Source organism: Eulemur rufifrons, chromosome 3, assembly GCF_041146395.1.
Source record: "Eulemur rufifrons isolate Redbay chromosome 3, OSU_ERuf_1, whole genome shotgun sequence".
Lineage (NCBI taxonomy): Eukaryota > Metazoa > Chordata > Mammalia > Primates > Lemuridae > Eulemur > Eulemur rufifrons.
This window is the reverse complement of record NC_090985.1, coordinates 1,460,326-1,483,571: the sequence shown is the minus strand read 5'-3', so window position 1 is coordinate 1,483,571 and position 23,246 is coordinate 1,460,326. Positions and strand designations below refer to the sequence as shown.

At 55.4% G+C, this 23,246-nt stretch overlaps 1 protein-coding gene and 1 long non-coding RNA gene across 2 annotated transcripts in view; one reads left to right on the top strand and one right to left on the bottom strand.

The window, feature by feature from the left end:
* Positions 1-23,246, bottom strand: part of ARNT2 (aryl hydrocarbon receptor nuclear translocator 2) — a 158,324-nt gene that overhangs the window by 113,548 nt on the left and 21,530 nt on the right. Inside the window, exon 2 of the mRNA XM_069466528.1 lies at positions 2,761-2,875. Coding sequence (XP_069322629.1) covers positions 2,761-2,875 — 115 coding nt within the window. The remainder of the gene's footprint in view (positions 1-2,760; positions 2,876-23,246) is intronic.
* LOC138381908 (uncharacterized) lies at positions 2,689-5,400 on the top strand. The gene is made up of 3 exons (XR_011233191.1): positions 2,689-2,857; positions 3,984-4,054; positions 4,252-5,400. It is a non-coding gene; the product is annotated as an uncharacterized lncRNA (long non-coding RNA).

Sequence of the window (23,246 nt, the reverse complement as noted above, 5' to 3'; positions counted from 1 at the left end):
AGAGGCCGGCGCGTGAGCGCTCACCAGCACGCCCCTGACCCGACCACGCTGCAGCAGCCCACGGGTGACATGCGAGGGGACGCTGGGTGGTGGCTGTGTGGGGTCTGAAGCAGTTTTCCCCGCAGTGACGCTCTTGCAGAAGCCCAGCCCTGCACTCCAAGGGAGGGGAAGGGACGTCCCTGCGGCCACCTCCAGCCTCTGTCCCCAGCAAGGGCAGCTTCGGGGGTGGGCACAGACCCTAACTAATCGCCGCTGCTTCCCCTTAACGGAGTCAGCCCGGCGCAGCCCCCACGCCGCACCACCCTGCCGCACCGATGAGGGCGGGTACCGCAAAATGCAGCTCAGGTGACCTGCCCAGCTCCGTCCTCCCACACATGTGGAATCACTTTGGGAAGAATCTGCAACTTGTGAACCTTTACCTGTGTGCCAAGTGCTGGGAGAGCACGCGGCTCGCTTAGACGGGGACGGGGTCGGGGAGGGGCACGGGGGCTCAGCCGGGGGGTCCGCAGTGCCAGGAGGACCCGGGACCCCAGGGGCGGCGGTTCTACTTGGCTTTGGAACAGCAGGGTGGGAAGGGCAGTCGTCCTGGGACTTTGGGGCACTTCCCTGCAGAAGAGTCGGTCAGAGTGGGAAGGACCTCGGCAAGGAACGGGTGGGAGGGAGGTCCTGGCCTGCGCCATTCCCCGCTCCCGCCACCGTTCCCTGTGCCCCTCCTTGTCCCTCTGCCCCTCCTGTGTCTGTCCTGTGTCCCCATCTGTCCTGTGTCCCCATGTCTGTCCTGTGTCCCCGTGTCTGTCCTGTGTCCACGTGTCTGTCCTGTGTCCCCGTGTCTGCCCTGTGTCCCTGTGTCTGTCCTGTGTTGTGCCCGCATGCTCGCCCCTGGGAGACCTGTCGGCAGCTGCGGCTCGTCCCCTCCCCTCCAGTTTCTTTCTTGGGCTCTGAGTGGCCGTCGGGGCCAGGCTGGCTCAGCCTGCACAGGGCCACGTTGCCTCCCGTGCCAGGCCACGTGCGTGGCCCGAGGGACAGGGCAGGGGGGCGGGGCTTCTGCAGCAACGGACCGAGTCCCGGAGAAACCACCAGCTCAGGGCGCAGCCAGGCATCAGGGTCTGAGGCAGGGGAGGGTCAGGCACACGAGCCCCGGGAGGGAGCAGCCTCAGCTCACCTCAGCCGGGCCCCGCGGGGGTGGGGGGTCCCCCGGCACAGAGGGGCTCCTGGTCCCGCAGACTCCGGGCTGGGCCTGAGCATCTCTGCCCGACCTTGGCCCTGACTAGCGCCCCCCACCGCGCCCCCACAGAGCCCTGTGCTGGCCCCGTCTGGAGAAGGACTCGGGCAGGCAGTGGGGCCTGTCCCCAGGAACGCAAGTTACGGTGCATTAGCATCTAAAGTAATTCTAAAAGGCCTGGAATTTTAAAGAATCGGTAAGTTGACATATTGACATCATGGACCTTCTTTCAGCGACCCGAACTCCTCTGCTGAGCTCAGCACCTCGCTGGCAGGGCTGGCTGCTCGCGAGAGACGCTGCGTCTGCAGCGAGCCCAGGGCAAGCGCCCTCCTCACAGTCATCCGGGGACCAACGCGCCGTGACGGCTCTGCTGGTCCCTCTGCGAAGACGGTGGCAGCTGCGAGAGACCCGGCTGCGTCAGCTCCCAGAGAGCGAGTGAGGCACTGGGTCACGCACCCGCTCACCACGGGGCATCGCTTGGCCGTTCTCCCCTCTTGCCAGTCGCAAGAGTCTCAGCCCTTCCCCAGAGACAAGCTGCGCACACAGCAGTCTGTTTTACACCCTAGAATGACAACGTTGCGTGTGCTCGTCCACCCAGCCCCCGACACGACCTGCGGGCCCCCACCCCACCCACCTCCACCGCCTTGGTCACCCTGGGCCACTTGACCACGGGCCCCGCCACGCGCCTGGGGTGTGGGAGGTACGTTCTGCCGTGCTGGGCAGCTGCGTTCCAGAAGGGCCACGTGTTACCAGGAATTGCGTCAAAAGTACGGACTTATTCAACTTTCTGAGAAATCTTATCTGTCAAACATGTCATTGAAAATAAAATGGATTCAACCGGGGGAAGGGTGGGGGGTGCATGGAGTCTGAAAACGCCCGTTAGGTTTTCCTGGCAGGATTCAGGTTGGTGGTTGGTTCTTTCGTTCCATGCACAGCTGCCAACATTACACATCGTGGGCAGGTCCCGGTTTGGGGCCACCTGGTCAAGAGTGACGGCTTTCTGGCCCGTCGGAGCCGGTGTGGTCAGCAGCTCTTGCCGTGGCTGCCAGTTCTGCCGGCACAGTGGCACACGGCGCGAGCTGTCAGGCCCTCGGGTGCCGGCCTTGGCCACTTCCTTTGAGAGGAATTCCTGCCCGCCACCTAGGACAGCGTGACGGGCGGTGGCACCAGGGTGGCCCCCACAGCCCACAGGGCCTGCAGCTGGCTGGCAGTGCTAGATCTGGCTGGAGGCTCAGGCCAGGGTGCCCCCCCCACCCCCGCCCTCGCCCTCGGGCGGCCCCAGCCAGGCCCAGCAGGATCACAAAGCACATTCTCGCCACAAGGACAAGCAAACAGACGTCCTCAGCTGGGTGCCGAGGCCCAAAAGCACTTAGAGGCAAATCATGTGCACATTTAGGAATCTTGCAAAATCCAAACAGGATGCAAACTGCTGAGCTTTTATTCCACAGGAGGGGGAGAAACAGTGTTTTCCTAACAGGTCAAGAGCAGTTGCTCAACACTTGACAGGCCCAGTTCCTGGAAACGCTGAGGTTGCTTACCCGGAACGGCGCTTTCCTCCGCGGGCGGGCACGGCCCCTGCCATCCTCACCTGTCCTGCGGCCGCCATGGGGGCAACGGGCAATGTCACCGATCCAGGTATGTCCGAAGCCATTTCTGGAATTCAGCAAGGATGAGAGGTTCTGTCAATGCCAGCAAAACCCAGTAACAAGCAAAGAAAGCTGCCATGCGGTTGGTACCAGGAGCACCGCCTGGGAGAAGAGCCCAGGGACCTGGGTCCACAGGCCACTCTGCCCCTCACAGCTGTGCGGCCCAGGTCAGGCCTCCCTCTCCCTGGGCGCTGCCTTGCTCCTCTGAAGGGCGTCTCTGGGCACCGCTCCCATAGTTACTGCTTGACACAGTGGTTTAAAAGGATTAGCACATCTCAGCAGCTGGCACGAGGGACTCCTGGCCACCCGGAAGCAGGTAAGATGTCCAGGAACCCAGGCGGCACGGCCAGGCCTGGGGGAGGAACCGCCACTGGCGCTGGCTCCTGGCAACCCGGATGGGACAAGTTCAAGGGCAGCTGCTGATGCTCTGCCCTGTCCTGAGCCTCGTGCTCGAGCAGAAGGGCTGGGCCCCACCTCACTCGGGACCCGGAACCCCCACGTGTGGGAGCTCGGCCCTCCTGGTCACCGCGAGGTCAGCGAGGTCCGGGGGCATTGAAAGCGTCCCCTCAGGCAGCGCCGCGCCAGGCTCTCGTGGCCAGGCCTTTCCAGGAATCAATGTTAATTTAAAAAAACAAGAAGCCCTGGCACAGGCGAGAGCACCTTTCCTGCACGTCGTGGCCAAGATACATTGTTTCTTATACGCCAGACACTTTTGGAAGCCTGTGAAGGCCACGTTAAGCATCCCTGATTTCAAAGAAGCCACACTGTTAAAAAGCTTCTTCTTCCCATTTTCTGGAGGGTTCTGAAACTCAGGCACCCTTTACTCACACCATCCCACAGCACGAAACTATTCCAAGCGGCCTGATTCCGTGTATTGTTCTTGGGAGAAACTTCCACGTCGTCAGCTCTCCTCGGCGGGGGGGGGGGGGGGGGGGGGGGGGGGGGGGGGGGGCAGGGGGGAGGGCGTCCCGGGGCAGAAGGGCAGCAACAGTCTAGAAGCATGTTTCAAACAGACAGTTCAGGGACGACACGGATGGTCCGTGTGGGCAGAGGGTGCCCAGTGGTGTTCACGGGACACGCTCGGGGTGTGCAATGGCTCTGCCTCCTTCCCACAGAAACCAGGGCGCCCCGGGCCGCTGACCGACAGCCGCGTCCAAAACAGCGTGTTCGATAAACACACTTGAAGGTCAGTGTGAACCATTCCACTCAAAGCTCTTAAAGAAGGATTTTACAACACTAATAAACAAAACCTTAATTTAGCCCCTCTGTGTCCACAAAACTTTGAGAATGATCACAGTTTTGTTTTTTAAGGCCCATGTACACATTGAAAAGTATTCCAGGAAAAAAAAAATCCCTTTCTTAAAGCAATTCTCTGCCCTTTAGACAATTGCCGTACACTGGGTTTGTGACAGCCAGACAGTACCAACAGCGACGACCCGGCAACCTCAGCATCAGCTGCTTCTGATAAGGAATTTCCATTTTTTCTGAAATGGAGGCTGAAACACATTAAGTCCAAAAACTCAAGGGCAGAATGGCTGTAGGAGCAAACACAAGTGAAAATGGAAGTCACCACTTCCTAAAACAAGCACCGCAGAACAGCAGTCCTTTAACTCCCCAGGAAAAACGGTTCCATCTCAAACAAGGTAGGAAAAAGCTGCCCACTAACCCTCTTTCTTGGAGATGCCAATACCCATTAAAAAACACCGAGAAGTCCTGCCTATGAAAAGTAGTATAACGTCGATTAACCCCGCATACCATAAATGTCTCGAACTCTGGAAACTTTTAGAATGTATTACCTGTCCAGCTGATGTTCCATGTCCAGCTAACGTCCCACACAACACCAGTTTTGGTATTTTAAAGCCAACTTCCTCACTCCCATCTTTGGGTTAAGGAGATTCCAGGCTAGGAGAGATCTCAGCTGGCATCAGCAAACCTAGAAAGGCCAATCCCCTCCCTGTTCCAGTCACCCTAATTTTATTTTGGGAAAACAAAAGGCCCACAGTTTCGTAACACACCTGCAGAAAGCAAAGCTCCCCGCAGCCCGGCTGGCGGGCACAGGAGGAGGACCGCGTGAGTCTGGCCCTTTCCTCAGACAGAGGAGGGGGCGAAGAAAGAGATCGGGGGGCTGCTCCAGCCCCCAGCTGGCCTTTCTCTGTCACGTCTTATTTCACTGGCAGAACGTCCAGAGAAACTCTCGGTAACAGTGACCACAAAGGCTCTGGGGCTCCGTCGTCACAACATCTCGTTTAGAATCAGAACTCAAACACTTCCTAGCTCGAAGGGCGCCTGAGCTACTCTGGGTCAAAATCAATACAATATTCCTAAGAAACACCCGGAAGGGTCATTTCAAAAATAAAGGACGATGTCTGTGAAGAACCTAACACAGTGCCTGGGAAAAGCGAGCACTGCGGTGACAGCGTTACCATGGTTACGCTGACGGCGAGCACACCCGCTTTGCCCGGGACGGAACCGGGAGGAGCAGCTGGCTCGGCAGACGCTCCCTGCGATGTCGGGAACCTGCTCCCGTGCCGACTTTTTAAAGTTTGTCTAAGGAACGATGTCTCCTTAGAGAATCCCACAGGCAGGGCGGCGGCACACGGCGCGGAGACGGCCACGCTGGTAGAGGAAGAGCAGCCCCGGGCCTGCTGCCGATTAGCTCTGGGTCTGCAGATTTCACTCTGAGATGAAGCAGAGCGGAGCCGGCCCACCCAGTGTGTGGAGAGGAACTCACACCCCAGGTACCTACAGGGTGACCGTGCGGCCACACGTCAGTGTGTGTTCCACTAAAAATACACACACACACAGACGCTAACGGAAGTTACCATCATTTTCTTGCGGTAAGGAATTGAGTCACATCTGTGGTTTTGTTTTCTGTTCTAGCTCCCTGGAGTCCAAGAAAGGTGACAATGGCCCCCCTGGTCCCAAGGCACCCCCCACTGCTAACATGATCCTGGTCCTGCTGCCGCAGGGACGAAGGGGCCTGAGACAGGGTCCCTTCCCAGGCTGATCCCACACTGCCCCCCCCAGGGTCCTGCCTCCAACCGCAGGGAACCCATCCCAGGGAGGAGGCGCAGGCCAGGCTGAGTCCAGACCCTCGGCCTCCGCCCCACCTGCCTGACCTCCTGTCTTCCGTCCGTCCCCACCCGTTCTCCCCCAGGGCTTCCCCCCCCACACACATCAACACGCTGCATACACACACCACACATACACCACACACACACCACACATACACCACACACACACACCACACATACACCACACACACACACCACACACACACCACACACACTATTCTCTCTCTCACACGCACGCACACACACACCACACACACACACCACACACACACCACACACACACACCACACACACACCACACACACACCACACACACACCACACACACACCACACACACACACCACACATACACCACACACACACACCACACATACACCACACACACACACCACACACACACCACACACACACACCACACACACTATTCTCTCTCTCACACGCACGCACACACCACACACACACCACACACACACACGACACACACTATTCTCTCTCTCACACGCACGCACACACACACCACACACACCCCACACACACTATTCTCTCTCTCACACGCACGCACACACTCGCACAGAGCCCACCCTGGACCCCACAGGCACGGCCCCTCCCCTGCTGACAACTCGTCTCCACCTGGCTGAGCGTCCCCTGAGCGGCCGGTGTGCACCTGCGCCTGTCACAGCCCTGGGGCCGCACAGCCCACATGCTTGGTGCAGGCTCAGGCCAGCGTGGGGACCGGGGCTCCTGCACATGTCATCGTCCCCCGACTCCAGCTCCCCCCGCGGCCTCGCCCGCCCGGCCAGGAGCTCCTCCGAGAGGCGGGGAGGACGGGACCCTCGCCTCGGTTTCCCGTGCGGCGCAGGCTTTGCCACGTGTGGAGAGGACAGGTGTCTGGCGCAGCACGGAAACACGGGCACATTCCATGACACCACCCGTATTTTGGTGTCAAAACTCAAAGCAGGCCGGGCATGGTGGCTCACGCCTGTAATCCTAGCACTCTGGGAGGCCGAGGCGGGTGGATCGCTCGAGGTCAGGAGTTCAAGACCAGTCTGAGCAAGAGCGAGACCCCGTCTCTACTAAAAATAGGAAGAAATTATATGGACAACTAAAAATATATACAGAAAAAATTAGCCGGGCATGGTGGTGCATGCCTGTAGTCCCAGCTACTCGGGAGGCTGAGGCAGGAGGATCGCTTGAGCCCAGGAGTTTGAGGTTGCTGTGAGCTAGACTGACGCCACGGCACTCACTCTAGCCCGGGCAACAGAGTGAGACGCTGTCTCAAAAAAAAAAAAAAAAAAACTCAAAGCAGTCTTACAGACAGGTGTGGAATCGCCCACGGCCCGAGGAAAGCTCGGCACTGCGGCAAAGCGACCTGCTCCTCGTGGAGCAGAGCCACCAGAGAGCAGCCGTCGCCTCACCTCCCATCTTCCCTGCAGCCTTCTCTCGTCAGACCTCTTTGTCCTTGTACCCCCCTGACAGCTGCCATCCTCACAGGGACCACACGCGTGAGGCAGAGGCGGGGGCTCCGCCTGCGACCCTCTCTGGGGTGTGGCTCCCCTGCCCCCCCCAGCAGCTGGTCCTGTCCCCAGGCTCCACGTCCCCTGTGTCCCACCCGCACGCCCTCCTCCAGGGCCCGCCTTCTCCGGCCCCCTTCCCTTCCCCTGCGTCCTCCCCAGGTGACCTCGCCCAGGCCCTGGCAGCAACGCCACCTCAGCGCCAGCGCGGCTCAGACCTGCCCTCACGTCCTGCTGTGCCTGCCCCAGAGCCCCGGCCTCCTGCACCTTGCCCGTCCTGTCCTTCCCCACCCGGAAGCCTCACCGGACACGCCGCTCCTGCTTCCATCACCTAATGGCTTCTCTTCGCTCTTGGCACAAACACGAGTCCCCTGCCACGGTCAACCGGTTCCCGGAGGGTCGGGCCACTGCCCACCTCCCCTCCCACCTCCCTGGCTCCAGCCACCACTGCTCCACTAGTTCCTTGAGCACGATGTGTCCCCTCCCACCGCAGGGCCTTTGCACAAGTCATGTCCTCTGGCGAGAAACCTCTCTTCCCTGTCGTCACCTAGTCATTAGGTTCTGCTCAAACATCACGTCTCAAGGAGGCCTGTGTCCGACCAAGCCCTGCCCTGCCCAGGCTGGTCTGGCCCCCGGCCGCTCATTCTCGCTGTGCCTCACCTCTCCCGCCAGTGAACGAGGGCCACAGCAGTCCAGGTGGGAGATGGCAGGGCCCGAATCACGGGGCCGCAAGGAGGGTGCTCGGGAGGAAAGAGATGATGTCACTGCCTCCAAATAGTGTGCCAGCGTCAGAACCCAAAAAGGGAACATTCTAAAAACCTTGGTCACCTGATCCTCCTACACCGCATGGGGCCAAGCGTTTCTAGAAATGGAGGAAAACACGGCTGGGCCAGTTGCATCTTCGCAGCTGTCGTGTCACACACACTCGATAGCGGGGACTCTGCGGCAGGTGGGGCAAGAGCACCTTCCCTGGTCCATTTACTCAGGGCTGCGCACCCCCTAGGAGCCCGCCTCTAGCTCTGGCTGCATCACGGTCTGCCTCAGTTTCCCCATCTACTCTCCAACTAAGACATGGAGCTGATCAGGACATTCTCTCCTTTTGCAGAGGCTGCTGCTCGATCACAAGCAGCATTTGCAAAACTCTTACTTTAGCCGGGGGCTGTTCTAGAAGCTGAACGATGGTCAGAGGTGCAGGGGCCCAACCCTGCCCCGGGGAGTCCGGTCCCCAGCGTGGAGAGGTGCGGAGCCGGGTAAGTTCACCGGGCTAGGATCCTGGGAAGGCCGGGGAGGGCCTGCCGGAGGACAGCGCCCCTGTGCCGCCCTGGGCCCGCGTGCAGAGATGCTGCAGGAGGACGGGCACGGCGTGTGAGGACGCCCTTTCCTGCCTGTGTGCCTCGGGTTGCTCCCGAATTTCCCAGCAGGCTCCCTCAGCCCCCCGAGGGGGGTCCCACCCACTCCAGTCACCGAGCCTTCTGGCCTCTGGTCCCAGCTGCAGCTCCCTCTGGATCTAGAGCTTTTCTCCCACCTCAGCACAACCTTCCTATCTAGATCTCTGCTCCGGGTCCCTGACCACAACCGACAGCAAACGCACAAACGCACAGAAATATCTGTACTCGCGGCCGTCCGACCACCACCCACCCCCGGGAACGGTCCCTGTTACCCAGGGGAGATGACAGCCTGCTCGCAGACGAAGTTGCCGTGAGGATTCGAGCTCAATCTAAGAGCAGCACAAGCTAAAGCTTTTGCAACCTTCACCATCGCACAGAAAACACATCTGGCTGTGACGCGGCGTCTGGCCACAGACCACCCCACGTTTCAGACCAGACACATTGTGGAGAATCCCACAGCACGGTGTGGGCAGCGGAAACCTGGGGAACGAGAAACTTGAGGGCCTTGCGGAGAAAAGGAGCAGGAGGAAGTGAAAAAGGACATCTGTTCTCCCCACTATTTCATGCGAGTCCCAGTCAGAAAAATATCCTCCAACCTTCACACTGGGAAAAAAAAAATTAATGACATGCAAACTTCCACAATACGACAATACACACTATTTTAAAGATCATTCAAATCAATGAAAAACCAAAAGCCTCTCTCCGGGGCCGGGAGGAGCGAGGGCAGCAGCCAACCCAAGGAAAACACTCGTCCCGATCTTCCCCTCTCTCAGAACAGTCCTCTTCCCAGAAAGCACATCAAACGCCACGGCCCTACCTTCTCCGAGGGATTAAACAAAGATCTTTCTTCCTGTGACCAGCACCTTCTTGGAGAATCTGTTATCCGTGTAGGAGGAATGTCAGAAACCCCTGGGAGGAGACGCACCGCATTTGTATTCTGCTCAGAAAATGTCATCACAGATCTGTTTACCTTAACTGTGGACCATGATTCAGCCGTGACAACTGTCTTGCATACTGATCAATTTATTTGCAGCAAAATTTCTAGCATTAACTGCTTAGGTTCTGAAAAATCGGTTACTTGGATTTCTTATGCGGCCGTAACAAACAGACATTTGAAACATCTAGATTGTTGTCAAAACGTTTCAGCCAGAGACCACGGAAGATTTTTCCTGAAGCGCAAGCAAAGGAGGTCCCCTCAATCTGCGTGGAAGACGGGGCACACGACCCCCCAGGGCCTCCATGGGTGGGGGTTTTGCAGCACAGTGCACAGGAAAATCCCTGGGCTGGAAGCGGGGGCTCTGAGGCAGGTCTGTGCTGGGTCCTGGCGCGTGTGGTGGTCTGCGAGACGTCCTTGTCCCACAGGCAGTGGGGCAGAGGGTGGCCACTGCTCGGGGGCGGGGGGGGGAGCAGGAAGCACCTCCCGCGGGGACACCAAGCCCCGCCGTCTGCCTGGACCACACCTGGCTGCAGGGCAGGTTCTGGCATCAGGGACGGTCCCAAGGCAGCCTGGGGAGATGCCCCCCACCCACCCCCACCAGCAGTGCTGGCTCACGTGGAGCTCCGGTCCCCGGGCCCCGGCGGGCCGTGCTCTGTCCTGGAACACGGACACTTCCCATGTCCCCCCAGTGTCCGAGCCCCGTGACCTCAGCTTCCCTCCCCACCCTGCTGCTGAAGTCCCAGCATCTCTGTGCTGGACTTTATAAAAGGCAAAAACCACAGGCCCAGCAAGAAGAGGGACAACTGGTCATTCCAACAGAAGAAAGGCAGGGCGGTGACTGTCCAGGTGATGAGTCTGGGGCAAGACGACAGGTGCACGCCACACTCAACCTGCCCCGTTCCGCGTGAGACCACGAACCGCAGGGGGACAGACACCCGTGACTTGTCTCATGCTTGCATCAAACCTAACAGCCACAGACCCTCAGAAAAAAGAAGCTGTCACCAACCGCACAGAGGACAGGCCAGGACATCGGGGTCGGGAAGGGAAGCCTGGTGTCTCTCGGGGCCGGCTGCCTCCAAGAAGGGCAGAGGAGGAGCCTCGGCCACGGCCCAGGCAGCCGCCTCCCCGGCCTGAGCCCCAGGAATCCGCGGCCGAGCGCACAGCACAGCCCTGCAGAAGGCGCCAGGTGTGGGCTGCGGCGGGGAGTGCACGGGGCTCCACGCCTGGGCCGTGGGGGGACGGCGGAGGGTTCAAATGCTGCATCGAGAAGCACCTACAAGGGAGGCAAAGCTGATCGTCGGAAGGGGGTCGTGTGGTGGAAGGAGAGATGAAACCGCCTCCCGTGCCCGAGGGCGGTTCTCGCACACAAGGGACAAGCCAGTTCCCAGCGACCACGGAGGCCTCATCACGGCGGTTAAGGACAGGACGGATGAGAAGAGAGTGAACCACAAGGTCGCGTTGACCGTCCCAGTACAGCCTGACGCTGGACCGAAACCAAGGAACTAACACGTCTGACATAAAGAGAAAGAGCTGATAAACTATGGAATATCCACACAGATGAAATCGCCCAGCCGCTAAATACTCTGATTTCAAAGATGACGTTGCAGGAAGATGCTGAGAGTGAGTTCACAGCGCGGACACAAAATCACACAGGAGAACTATTCGTCAGGGATCCGTCGAGTTTCCGCTTCAGCCAAAGGTACTGTTTGCCCAGAACCTACTGTCTGGCCTCGGCTTCGGGATGAACGCCCTGGCCCGAAACGAACCCTGGCTCAGGCCATTCCTGGCGCCTCTGAACCTGTGCGCGATCAGTGACCACAGGACGTGGAGGCCACCATCACATCTGCACCTACAGAGTGACAGCATCAACGCGGCAAGCAAGGCATGCCGCAGGGACCGACCGTGCCAGCCTAACGCTCACTGTCAGATGTCACCGTGCGTTCTAGGTGTGCCTGGATTGAACACGTCCTTGCAAATATAAATTCATTACTACAAGAATTAAATGTGCAATAATCTAAGACCATATGGCAAAAGCTATTAATTTGATGTGCAAAATCAATTATTAAGAACTTTTAACAAATAGTGAAATGTAAAAGCAAACGGGGAGATAATACAAATACTAAGAACACATAAGCTTGCCGCCTTCACGACGCCTGCTGTACCCTGCATGAGCCAGGTGTGCACCAGATCATAAATAACGCAGGGCAGAATAAAAGAGATTATCAGAGTATATTTGACATACTCTATTTCACGTGTCCTGTTTCATATCTTTGTGGAATTGTTTGGTATAATTGGCCTTCACAACAAAGAAGTCCTTTAGGATTTTAAAATTCATTTTTTGTCTAGACCATGCTTCTTTCAAATAAAAGGTCTTATTTGGAAGATTTCACGTCGTTACAAGGATGAATTAGCAGCCGACACTGTCAACTGTACTACCTCAAAAGTTCACACGGGGCAGAAGTCCAACGTCACACTGTGACATGGCAGCAAATCATCGCCAGCGTGGACACGACTGAAAACCAGCACACGGCGTTTCTCCACCAGACTCCGCCGCACGCGCACATCTGAGCCGTCTCGCGGATCGCAGCCCCGTGAGCACAGAGAAACCCGCAGTGGACGGGCCGTGCCCAGACACGCCTGTTTCCCACCCACGAGTCTCGTGACCACTACTAACACATGACAACAAAATAGTAAAAATACCCGTTTTTGTTAAGACGTCAGATTTTCATGCAATGATGGCAATATTCAGCTTCAGCCCCCATCACCGCGGACACGGACGTGGCTGCTCAGCCGTCAGCATTTGCCAAACCGCACTGACTCACGGACACGCCGAGACTGTGTGTGTGTGTGTGTGTGTGCATGTGTGCATGTGTGCATGTGTGTTGGGGTAAATACATTAAAAATGGAACAAAACTCACGTCTGAATGGTAAGATTACATACGATTTTTATTCTCTATTATCTCTGTGTTTTTAATGCCTGAGCACAGCACTCTCAGGACCAGGGAGCCACGCAAACGGCCTGGCAGGTCCGTGAGCCGACTCGGGTGCTGGGAACCGACTCGGGGTGCCGGGAACCGGCCCCCTGTGCTCAGGGAGGCGAGAGAAGCAGCAGGTGCAAAATCCGCGGCCACCTCCGCTGAGCGGACTTGTCCTGCAGGGGTGGGACGGGCGGTGGCAGGAAGGGGGCAGGTTAGAAGCCGGGGTCTCTGCTGAGCTCCAGAGGGCGCCAGGCCCCGCCCAGGCTCGTCAGTCCTCCCGGCATGGCTGCGGAGGGAGCGTCACCACCTGTCCCAGGTGTGACAGCACTTAGTGCTTTCCGACTGGAACAGTAGTAAACGTACGCGGAAAACAATCTAAATGTTCAAGAAAGCACGAAAGGGGGGGGGTGAGGAGGCCAGACAAGAGGAGGCTTGGGAGACTGGGAGATCGGAAGGCCAGTTATTCGAGGGCGGGAGACGGTGCCAGCAGCTCGGGAGTCGGCAGGGTGACGGTGGCCTGAAGAGCGAGCTCTCCCCACCCCCGACTTGTTGATGTGGGGGGGGGGGCGGCGAAGAGGAGGGCAGGGAAGGCCCACCGCTCTGCACAGCGGGCCGCCCACCTTCCTCCGCGCACGGCGCGAGGCCCTAAATACGCAGAAAGGAAAGATGGAGCCACCACGGTCAGGGCCGGGGACGGAGGCTGCCAGAGGAGTGACGCAGGAGGTCAGCGCAGGCCACACTGGGAAGGCTCAGGAAGGCTGTGGGGGGGCGGGGAGCAGGCGGACTCACGGCGAACACGGCTCCACCAGCAGCAGACAGGCTGAGGCCGCCCTGTCCCTGGGCTCCCAGACACTGTGGCTGCAGGAATTATCACCCCAAAGAGCACAGCTTTGAAGGAGAGGGGACAAACACTAAGCCAGGTGGCATGCGGAGGCGTTAGAAGCCCAGGCACAGGTGGGGACACACGTCCTTCTCCTCGGGGACAGATTTCAGTCCAACTTTCCTGGTGCCGGGACCCACACGAGTCATGATACAAATGCAGCCAACACCAGGACCCCGGTGGCTGACAATCTGGGGACGTGGGGACGTGGGGACATGGGGACGTGGGGACCCGGGAGTGTCCCTGCCTCATTGGGACTCCCAGACCACGCGGGAGCCTGGACTCCCCGCACGTTTCCCCAAACCCTGAGAACCCCGAGGCGGGGGCGCCGTGATGGGGACGCTCGGGAGGACACGATGAGGCAACACTGTGCGGCCACGGCCCCCTGCTGAGTGCGCCCCTCTGCTCCCCCGGCCGGCGAGCTCCCGGGGCGGGAAGTGCCGTCTGTTCCTTGTTCTCACGGGACGGCCGTGCCCTTCAGTGACGCCACGTTCCCCCGTCGCTGTGTTGGAGGTGAGGTGGCCCCGTGGAGCAGGGGTCCCGGAAGCCGTGGTGGGCGCTGCTCTGCTGTGTGGACCACCCCGCTCGCCAGCACCCTGGCCGCGGAGAGAACAGAGTCCCCAGCCGGTGGACGTGGGGACTTCACCTACGGCTGCCGCCCCGGGCTGACGACGCATCAGCCCCAGATCAAGGTCCCAACCACGTGTCTTCAGGTGAAGGTGGCAGGGAGACGCTGCGAGGTGACAGGAGCTATGCGGGGTGGTGAGAGCAGGGGAGACTCGGGGTGCAGAGGTGGAGGCTTCCTGTGCGCCGAGGCCGGGACACCCCAGGCATCCAGAACTCAGGTTTCACATGGATGGAAGGACGAGGAAACAGGGATGAATTTCACTCTAAGTGTGGGCGCTGCCCCCCAAAGAGGCACATGCGGGTGACGTCAGTGCCAAGGGACCAATGGCAGTTCCAAAGCCATCTCTGGAGCCCTGCCTGACCCGATGGCCCTGGAGAGTGAAGCCCTCACTGCTCGCATGGAGGGAGGGGGAGACAGGCCTCGCCAGAGCCACGTGGGCGTTCCGAGGCCTGCCGTGTGCACAGGCGGTGGCTGTGCTGGGACAGGAGGCACCTGGTTCCAGGGGAAGGGGTGGGAGGGACAGGGCTGGCCCGGGACGAAAGCAAGCCAGCCCCAAGGACCGACAGCCTCCGCTTGGCGGCACCGGGCCTGGCTGCTTCCGAAGCAGGCGCTGAGGCCACACGGGCTCTTCTGGGGGTCGGGGGTGGAGGGAGCTACTATGCCCCGAATCCTGGAGCCCGAGGGTTAGAAGAGTGAGAACAAAAACAAAGGAGACGGTGGCCTGGGCTGCCAGCCTCTGCCACCAGGGGAGGGAGAACCGCAGGCAGAGCTGGGGCCGGGGTTGGTGACGGGGTCCTGGCTGAACGCAGGCCGCGGGAGGCCGGGGGCCAGGCGGGCCCGATGGCAGCGCTGCCCTGGAGAAGCCAAGGGAACGGGCCCCCTGGAGACTGGGCTCCGGGCAGAGGACAGTTGTCCAGGTGACGATGAGCCAGAGGGGGGTGAGCAGACCCCACAGTCCCAGGGGTTCGCCCAGGGGTAATAATCCAGGTGCTGCCTCTCGGGAGCAGGATTTGGAAAAAATAAAGGGGAAGGCAGCCTTGGACAGCTCCACTGTCTTCCCCCCCCCCCCCCCCCCCCCCCCAGCCACCCTGCACCCAGGACTTCAGAATATTCGCAAAAACCCTCCAGGAAGGTGACACTTTTCACCTCTCTTACCCCAAGCACCCGGCTTCATTCCTCACTCCAGTCCCTCCCCCTCCCCTGGCCCTGGGTCCCACTCGCTCTCCCTGCCTCTCCCGTCTCCTGCTCCCACCTCCAGCTTTCTCCACGCCTCGCTCCACCCCTGGCCTCCTGCTCCCGCCTCGTGGCCTCTGTGGACGTCTCTGATTCCTGCCAGCGCTCTGCGTCCCCGACGGAAGGCCCAGGGCACGCACACTCGCACTCACCCAAACTCTTCCTTCCAGGCTCCTTCTCTGGTCTGTGCCCCTGGACTTGCCTCCGGCTCAGCGTCTTCAGGTGCAGCCACCAGCTGCCCTGCGCCCCTGGCTGAGGATGAGCGTCAACGACGCAGAGTCGCGTAAGAGATGCACGCGGTAAGGGACCTTCCGTGACTCTCAAGCCCACGGATGCCCAGCGTCACGCTGGTTCCTGGAGAAAGGGCAGCACCCCTCGTTCAGGAAACCTTGCAAACCACGGGAAACAGCGTACCATCCTGCACACATAATTCTATAAAATGCCTTTCCTAAAAAGGAAAAACGTGAGTATACCCCCTGTTTACACAACAGATTGATTAAGGAAATCACGCATCCTTCCACAGATACAAAATCCCCTCTGAGAAGTTCTACGAAACAAAGCGGTTTCCTTGTGGAATATGTTCCTTGATGACTATATTCATCCATCACTCAAAAAAAATTGTGTTAAATTTTAAACAGTGAATTACTCTACAAATATAAAATATGCAAAATGGTACAAATGTTTGCATGCAAGGCATTAAAATCCATCTTGTTTTCCACGTGGTTAAGGTGTTACTTTTGTGCTATCTGGTACCACAGACCAAAATGGGAGCTGTCCCCCACGGCCCAGTTTTCGCCTGGGACCCCCTCTTGAAGGGAGGGGAGCGTGAGCTGTTGGAGAAGAGGTGTGGGATTTCCCAGGAGCACAGGGGGCTCGAGCTGTGATCCTGAGACCCCCCCTGCCGGTTACGGACACAGACACGGACTCAGGTTTGCAGCAACATCGTTCTCTCACACAGCACAGGGCCCACCTCGGCCGGGGCCCTCCAGGCCACAGGTGAGCACACCTTTTCTGCGAAGGGCAGAGAGCAGATATTTCGGGCTTTGAGGCCGTAAGGTCTCTGTGGCAGCCACTCACCGCGGCTATGGTGCAAAAGCAGCCGCAGGCGGATACACATGAGTGGGTGTGGCTGCATTCCAATTTACAAACATTAAGATTTGAATTTCAAATAAATTTCACGAGTCATGATGTATTCTTTTGGTGCTTTTCTTCATGTAAAACTGTAAAAATTATTCCTCGCTCATAGGCAGGGCAGATGTGGCCCATCAGCCACCATGTGCCGACCTCTGACCTGTGCATCGGGTCCCAGAAGACCCGGGAGGAGCCAAGGAATCTTCTGCTTCTAATTCAGCTGACCCGGTGGACAGGACGTCGTCCCCCACGGTGCCCTGGAAACACAGGTGAGGGGCCCAGGGCAGGTGTGTGTTTCACGGAAGCCCACACCCTGCAGGGAGTAGCGGCCGAATGGGAAACACACGGCGTTTTCACCCCTAATCTCTGACTCGAGCTCTCAGGAGAGAGCAGCGTTGGCTGCCCACAGAGTAAGACCCTCCCTAGGACGGCACCAGCTCCCCAGTGGCCGCTCACTCCCGAGAGCCACCCTCCTGCTCAGCCTCCTGCAGGTGTCCCCACCAGGAGGCCCTAGCAGGCTCCCGCCACCAGGTGACCTTTGAGAAGCTCCGGAGGGGCGAAGCGCAGCCTCAGCACCCAGACGGACAGGGCAGGGGGCCAGCAGCAGCTCGGGACAACCACGTGGAAAGCAGCGGTGGCAAACAGCAGGCCACAGAGACCTGAGAAGCAGCTGGCAGGAGGGGACAACAGCTGGGGAGGCTGGAAACGCAGCCCGAGGGGACGCAGAGACCAGCCTCGCAAAACAGGCAAACGCCCAAGTGAGGGATCAGGGAAGAGCCAACCACGGAGAAAGGACGTTGGACCTGACCGTGTGTTCCCTGGAAGAGCGGGCTGGCCTCGGAGACAGGACAGGCCCAGAGGGAGCCAGGCGGCCCCTGCCCACTCCTGGACCCCAGAGGAAGCCTCGCTGTTACTGGGAAAGGCGGAAAGGAGATTCCAGAGGGACGCGGTGGCTGAAAGGCGGCCTCGGGAAAGGCTGCGGTGGTGGGGGCGGTGATCTTGCCGTAAGCAGGGCACGGCAGGAGCAGGGTCACAGACGTTCTGCATAGCACTGCCACCTCCCGCAGCCCACCTGCACAGAGGAGAGCCAGGCCCTCTAGAAGAACGTGCAGAGAGGGCGGGGACCTGCTGTTCACAAGGCCCACGGCGGTGGCCTCCTGAGGACAATTTGGAGTTGGAGGTTCTGACTATATTGTTGCCTTTACTTGGGGGCGAGGGGGTGGCAGCAGGCGGCTGGTTTTGCTTCAGAAAAACTCCGCCGTGTGAGCAGCCTGACTGATGCCCAGTGCTCCAAGGGCAGCATGACATGGACCCTGGGAAGGACACAAAGATGGACAGGTGATGGCTGGTGGACCAAGCCCGGGCCACAGTCGGCGGAGGGAGGAGGATGCACGATTCCTCACCGGGTCCACACCGCCTGGCACAGGACGCACGGAGCAGGTGCAGGCTGCAAACTGGGGGTTCCCCCGGCTCCTCCGCTCCGCAGGTTCGATAATTTGCTAGAACAGTTCACGGAACTCAGGAAGGCACTTTACTTCCCATCACCAGTCTGTCATTAAGGCCACAACCTGGGAACAGCCAAACGGAGGAGACGCACAGGGCAAGCTCCTGGGTGGGTGGGTGGGGCGTTCACGCCCTCTCCAGGTGCGCCACCTTCCCAGACCTCACACCTTCACCAACCAGGAAGCTCCCCAAACCCCAACATGTAGGGGTTTTCTGCAGGCTCCGCTGTACAGCCATAATTGATTCAACCACTGGCCACTGGTGATTAACTCAATCTCCAGCCCCCGTCCCCTCCCCAGGTCGGTGGGTGGGGCTGAGAGTCCCCACCCTCTAATCCTGCCTTGGTCTTTCTGGCGACCAGCCCTTATCCCCTAGCAATCTGGGGGCCCCAGCCACCAGTTGGCTCGTCAGCATTAAAAAGACACTTATCACTCCAGAGAGTCCAGGGTCTGTAGAAGCTGTTTGTTAGGAAACAAAGACCAAATACGTATTTTTTATCATCACAGTCTGCAACTTCACTAAGCATTAGGCCATACCATTTCTTAGCTCAGAAAATCTGCATTGGTCAAGCTACTGTCTTCTGATTTCTATTTGAAAAGGCAGACCTGGAACACAGAAAGGATATTCTAAGAAGAAAGAACCTTCCAGTGACATATATTGTATCAGACAGACCCTACATCTTTTCCAATCCCCTTCCTTGCAGAAGTATGTGTCAAATGTTAAGGATTCAGTTAATTACACATTGCAAAATTATTTTTATCTATTTCTAGATCCAGGAGAACAGATGTGGATATGAACAGATGACAGAAGAAAAGTTGGGAATTGCATATTAAAGGAATAATGTTTGCTTTTAACAATAGTGGTTCTCTGCTTTCTTCAGAATCCTCTTCCTCTCTCTTTCAGAAGAGAGCAGAATTCACTCCTATTAAATTGAAAAATTCTGCTTCAAAGAACGCATGAGTCAGGGACAAAGCTTAGAGTCTCATTTCTACCAGCTCCTCCCTTGTGACCTTGGCCTTCGTTCAGATGCAGTTTCTACATTGATCAGTTTAGGACACTTCAATGGATAGTGGATTCAAGCAAACGAGGTAATTCCTGCACAGCATTGTGGAAGGTTTAGCATGACACTGCAGATAAGAATACAGGCTAGAAGAGCTGAGCCCGCATCTAGATTCCTCACTTGCTCGCCCATGAGGAAATGAAACTGGTTAACAGTCAGACTCCTTTCCATCTGTAAATTATGCATCACATATATTCATGCCTCATGAGATAATGCTCAAGGCATTGTTAGTAAGGTCAAAATTGTAATGAACATATGAGTATTGATTATACTGCTCCATAATTTCCCTAGAGCCCTTCAAGTCTGTGTATAGACGTGGTCAGGGTGAATGATTCCACAGTGCTGCCTCTTTCAGGATTGGAGGAAGGCACCTACATCTTGGCCCCCTGGCACACACTAAATCTTCCACTCAGTCATTCAGCAAGTACAGTTTTTAGTGTGCAAATACCAGTGGTGTTTAAGGCACTGTACTAAGCCCACAGGTAAATAATAGACACATAGAGATGGCCCTCCACATTATCAGGACCAGGGGGTGGGTGGGTGATCTTGACAGTGAACACTGGAAAAGACAGTGGGAGGTAGAGCTGGGGTCAGACGGTCCCAAGAAAGCAATGCTAGATGCAGACTGTACTCCCTTAGATGACATATCCAAAAACGAGGAGGAACTGTCACGGAGGCAGATTCTGAAGAGTGGCAGAAAATTTTCCAAGGGATGGGACTGTATAAATGTATAAAAGTTTGCTTTGTGGACTAAAGAGTTGTGTAATCCACAACGATCATGTGGGCTTCATCCCAGAGATGCAGGGATGGCTCAACATACACAAATCTATAAATGTGATTCACCACATAAATAGAAGGAAAAACAAAGACAATATGATCCTTGTGATAGATTCAGAAAAAGCACTTGATAAAATTCAGCACCTTTTTGCGATAAGAACTCTTAACAAAATAGGCATAGATGGAACATACCTCAATATTATGAAAGCCATATACAACAAACCTACAGCCAACATCATTCCAAACAGGGAAAAATTGAGAGCATTCCTGCTTAGAACTGGAACCAGACAAAATTGGTTCCCATTGTCACCACTTCTGTTCAACATAGTGCTGGAAGTCCTAGTCAAAGCAATCAGGCAAGAGAAGGAAATCAAGCGTATCCAAATGGGGAAAGAAGAGGTCAAACTATCACTCTTTGCTGATGATATGCTCTTATATCTAGAAAACCCCAAAGATTCTGCCAAGAGAATTGATAAATGAATTCAGCAAATTCTCAGGTTATAAAATCAATGTACACAAATCAGTAGCTTTCATATGCACCAACAGTAGTCAAGCTAAGAATCAAATCAAAGACTCAATGCCTTCCACGATAGCAACAAAGAAAATAAAATACCTAGGAATATATTTAACCAAGGAGAGGAAAGACCTCTACAGGGAGAACCATGAAACACTGAGGAAGGAAATCACAGAGGACGTAAACAAATGGAAAAAGGTATCATGCTCAGGGATCAGCAGAATCAGCACTGTTAAAATGTTCATACTACCCAAAGTAATTTACAGATTCAATGCAATCCACATTAAAATACCAATGTCATTTTTTGCAGATCTAGAAAAATAATTCTATGCTTCATATGAAACCAGAAAAGATCCCGTATAGCCAAAGCAACATTAAGCAAAAAGAACAAATTGGGAGGCATCACTGTACCAGACTTCAAGCTATATTACGAGGCAATAGTAACTAAAACAGTATGGTACTGGCACAAGAACAGAGATATAGACACATGGAACAGAACTGAGAAAGCAGATATAAAACCATCCTCGTATAGCCACCTGATCTTTGACAAAGTAGAAAAAAACATACAATGGGGAAAAGAATCCCTATTCAATAAATGGTGTTGGGAGAATTGGATAGTCATATGTAGAAAACTGAAACAGGATCCACACCTCTCACCACTCACAAAGACCAACTCACAGTGGATAACAAACTTAAACCTAAGGCATGACCATAAGAATTCTAGAAGAAAATGTTGTAAAAACTCTTACACACATCAGTCTAGGCAAAGAATTTATGAAGAAAACCCCAAAAGCAACAACAGCAACAATAGAAATAAATAAATTAGACCTGATTAAATTAAAAAGCTTCTGCACAGCCAAGGAAACAATCAATAGAGTGAACAGACAACCTACAGAATGGGGGAAAATATTTGCATGCTACATATCCAATAAAGGGCTAATAACCAGAATCTACAAAGAACTGAAGCAAATCATCAAGAAAACATCCAAATAACCCCGTTAAAAAGTGGGCAAAATACATGAACAGAAGCTTTTCAAAAGAAGATATGCTAATAGCCAATAATCATATGAAAAAAATGCTCAACATCTCTAATCATCAGGGAAATGCAAATCAAAATCACAATGAGATATCACCTAACTCCAGTGAGAATGGCTTTTATCAAAAAGTCCCAAAACAACAGATACTGGCATGGATGTGGAGAGACAGGAACACTTAGACACTATTGGTGGGACTGCAAACTAGTTCAACCTCTATGGAAAGTAGTACATAGATATCTCAAAGAACTGAAAGTAGACCTACAATTTGATCCAGCAATCCCACTACTGGGTATTTACCCAAAAGAAATGAAGACATTTTATAGAAAAGACATTTGCAGCTCAATGTTTATAGCAGCACAATTCACAATTGCAAAGATGTTTAAACAACCCAAGTGCCCATCAATACATGAGTGGATTAATAAAATGTGGTATATGTGTACCATGGAGTATTACTCAGCCATAAAAAAATGGTGAACTAATACCTTTTGTAACAACCTGGATGGAACTGGAGACCACTCTCCTATGTGAAATATTGCAAAAATGGAAAAACAAACACCACATGTACTTACTATTAAATTGGAACTAAATGATCAGCACTCATATACATATATAGTAGTAAAATTCAATGGACATCAAGCAGATGGGAGGGGAGAGGAGGGCATGGTTAAATTCACACCTAACAGGTACAATGCACACTATCCGGGTGATGGACACACTTAAAACTTTGACTCAAACTTTACAAAAGTGATTCATTGTACCCAAATTGTTTGACCCCCTGTGATATTCTGAAATGAAAAAAGAAGAGTTGTATGTCTCTAAGAGCATAGAAAGCAAAGCCTGGATAAGCATCAGGCTATGGCTTTATCATAAAGATTCCTTGTATGACTACAGGGATAAAATAAATGACCCATATCTTCCTAAGAGTGTATGATTATATCATCTTCAACGACTTCTTGGCATATATGTACCTAGAGGTTTCACAGTTAATACCACGCTCTATATTCTTAAACTGAACTCAATATTTTTCCTCCCCTGACCATTTGGTAACCTCACCCTGATGCTTTCCTTTAGCAGAACCAACTTTTAAGTCTTGAGTCTCAAAACTCCCTGCTTTCCTTCTGCTAAGGTTTTCTGGGCACCTTTCTTGTATCAGGTACCGTACGAAGCCCTGCCCTCCTGCTGGAAATCGAGTGGACAGTCCAATACAGGATTAATTTCAGCTGTGAACCAAGAAACAATCTTAAGATGTGTCCTAGTGGAGAGGCAGGCGGGAGACACAAAGCACATGTGCTTAAGTCTCAGCAGGAAGCCCCCCCCCCCCCCCGCAGAGCACCCACCCCCACGAGTCAGACACTCCTGCAGACGCCCTGCTTGATGTCTGTCACTTCACACCTTTCCCACCTGAGTTTATGACCTTATTGCCCCAAACACGGGTCGCTACAATATCACGTAACAAAAACAATCTTGTACTGGTGCTATGGACTGAATTCTGACCACGTAAAATTCACACGTTAAAGTCCTAACTCCCAGTGTGACGTTATTCGGAAATGGGGCCTTTGGGAGATAATTAGGGTTAGACGAGGTCATGAGGATGGGGCCCCCACAGTGCGGTTAGGAGAGATAGGAAGAGACACCAGAGAGCTCACTTCCCCGCTCCCTGCCAGATGAGGACATGCCAGGAGGAGGCTGTCAGCAAGCCAGGAGAGAGAGCCCTCCCCAGGAACCA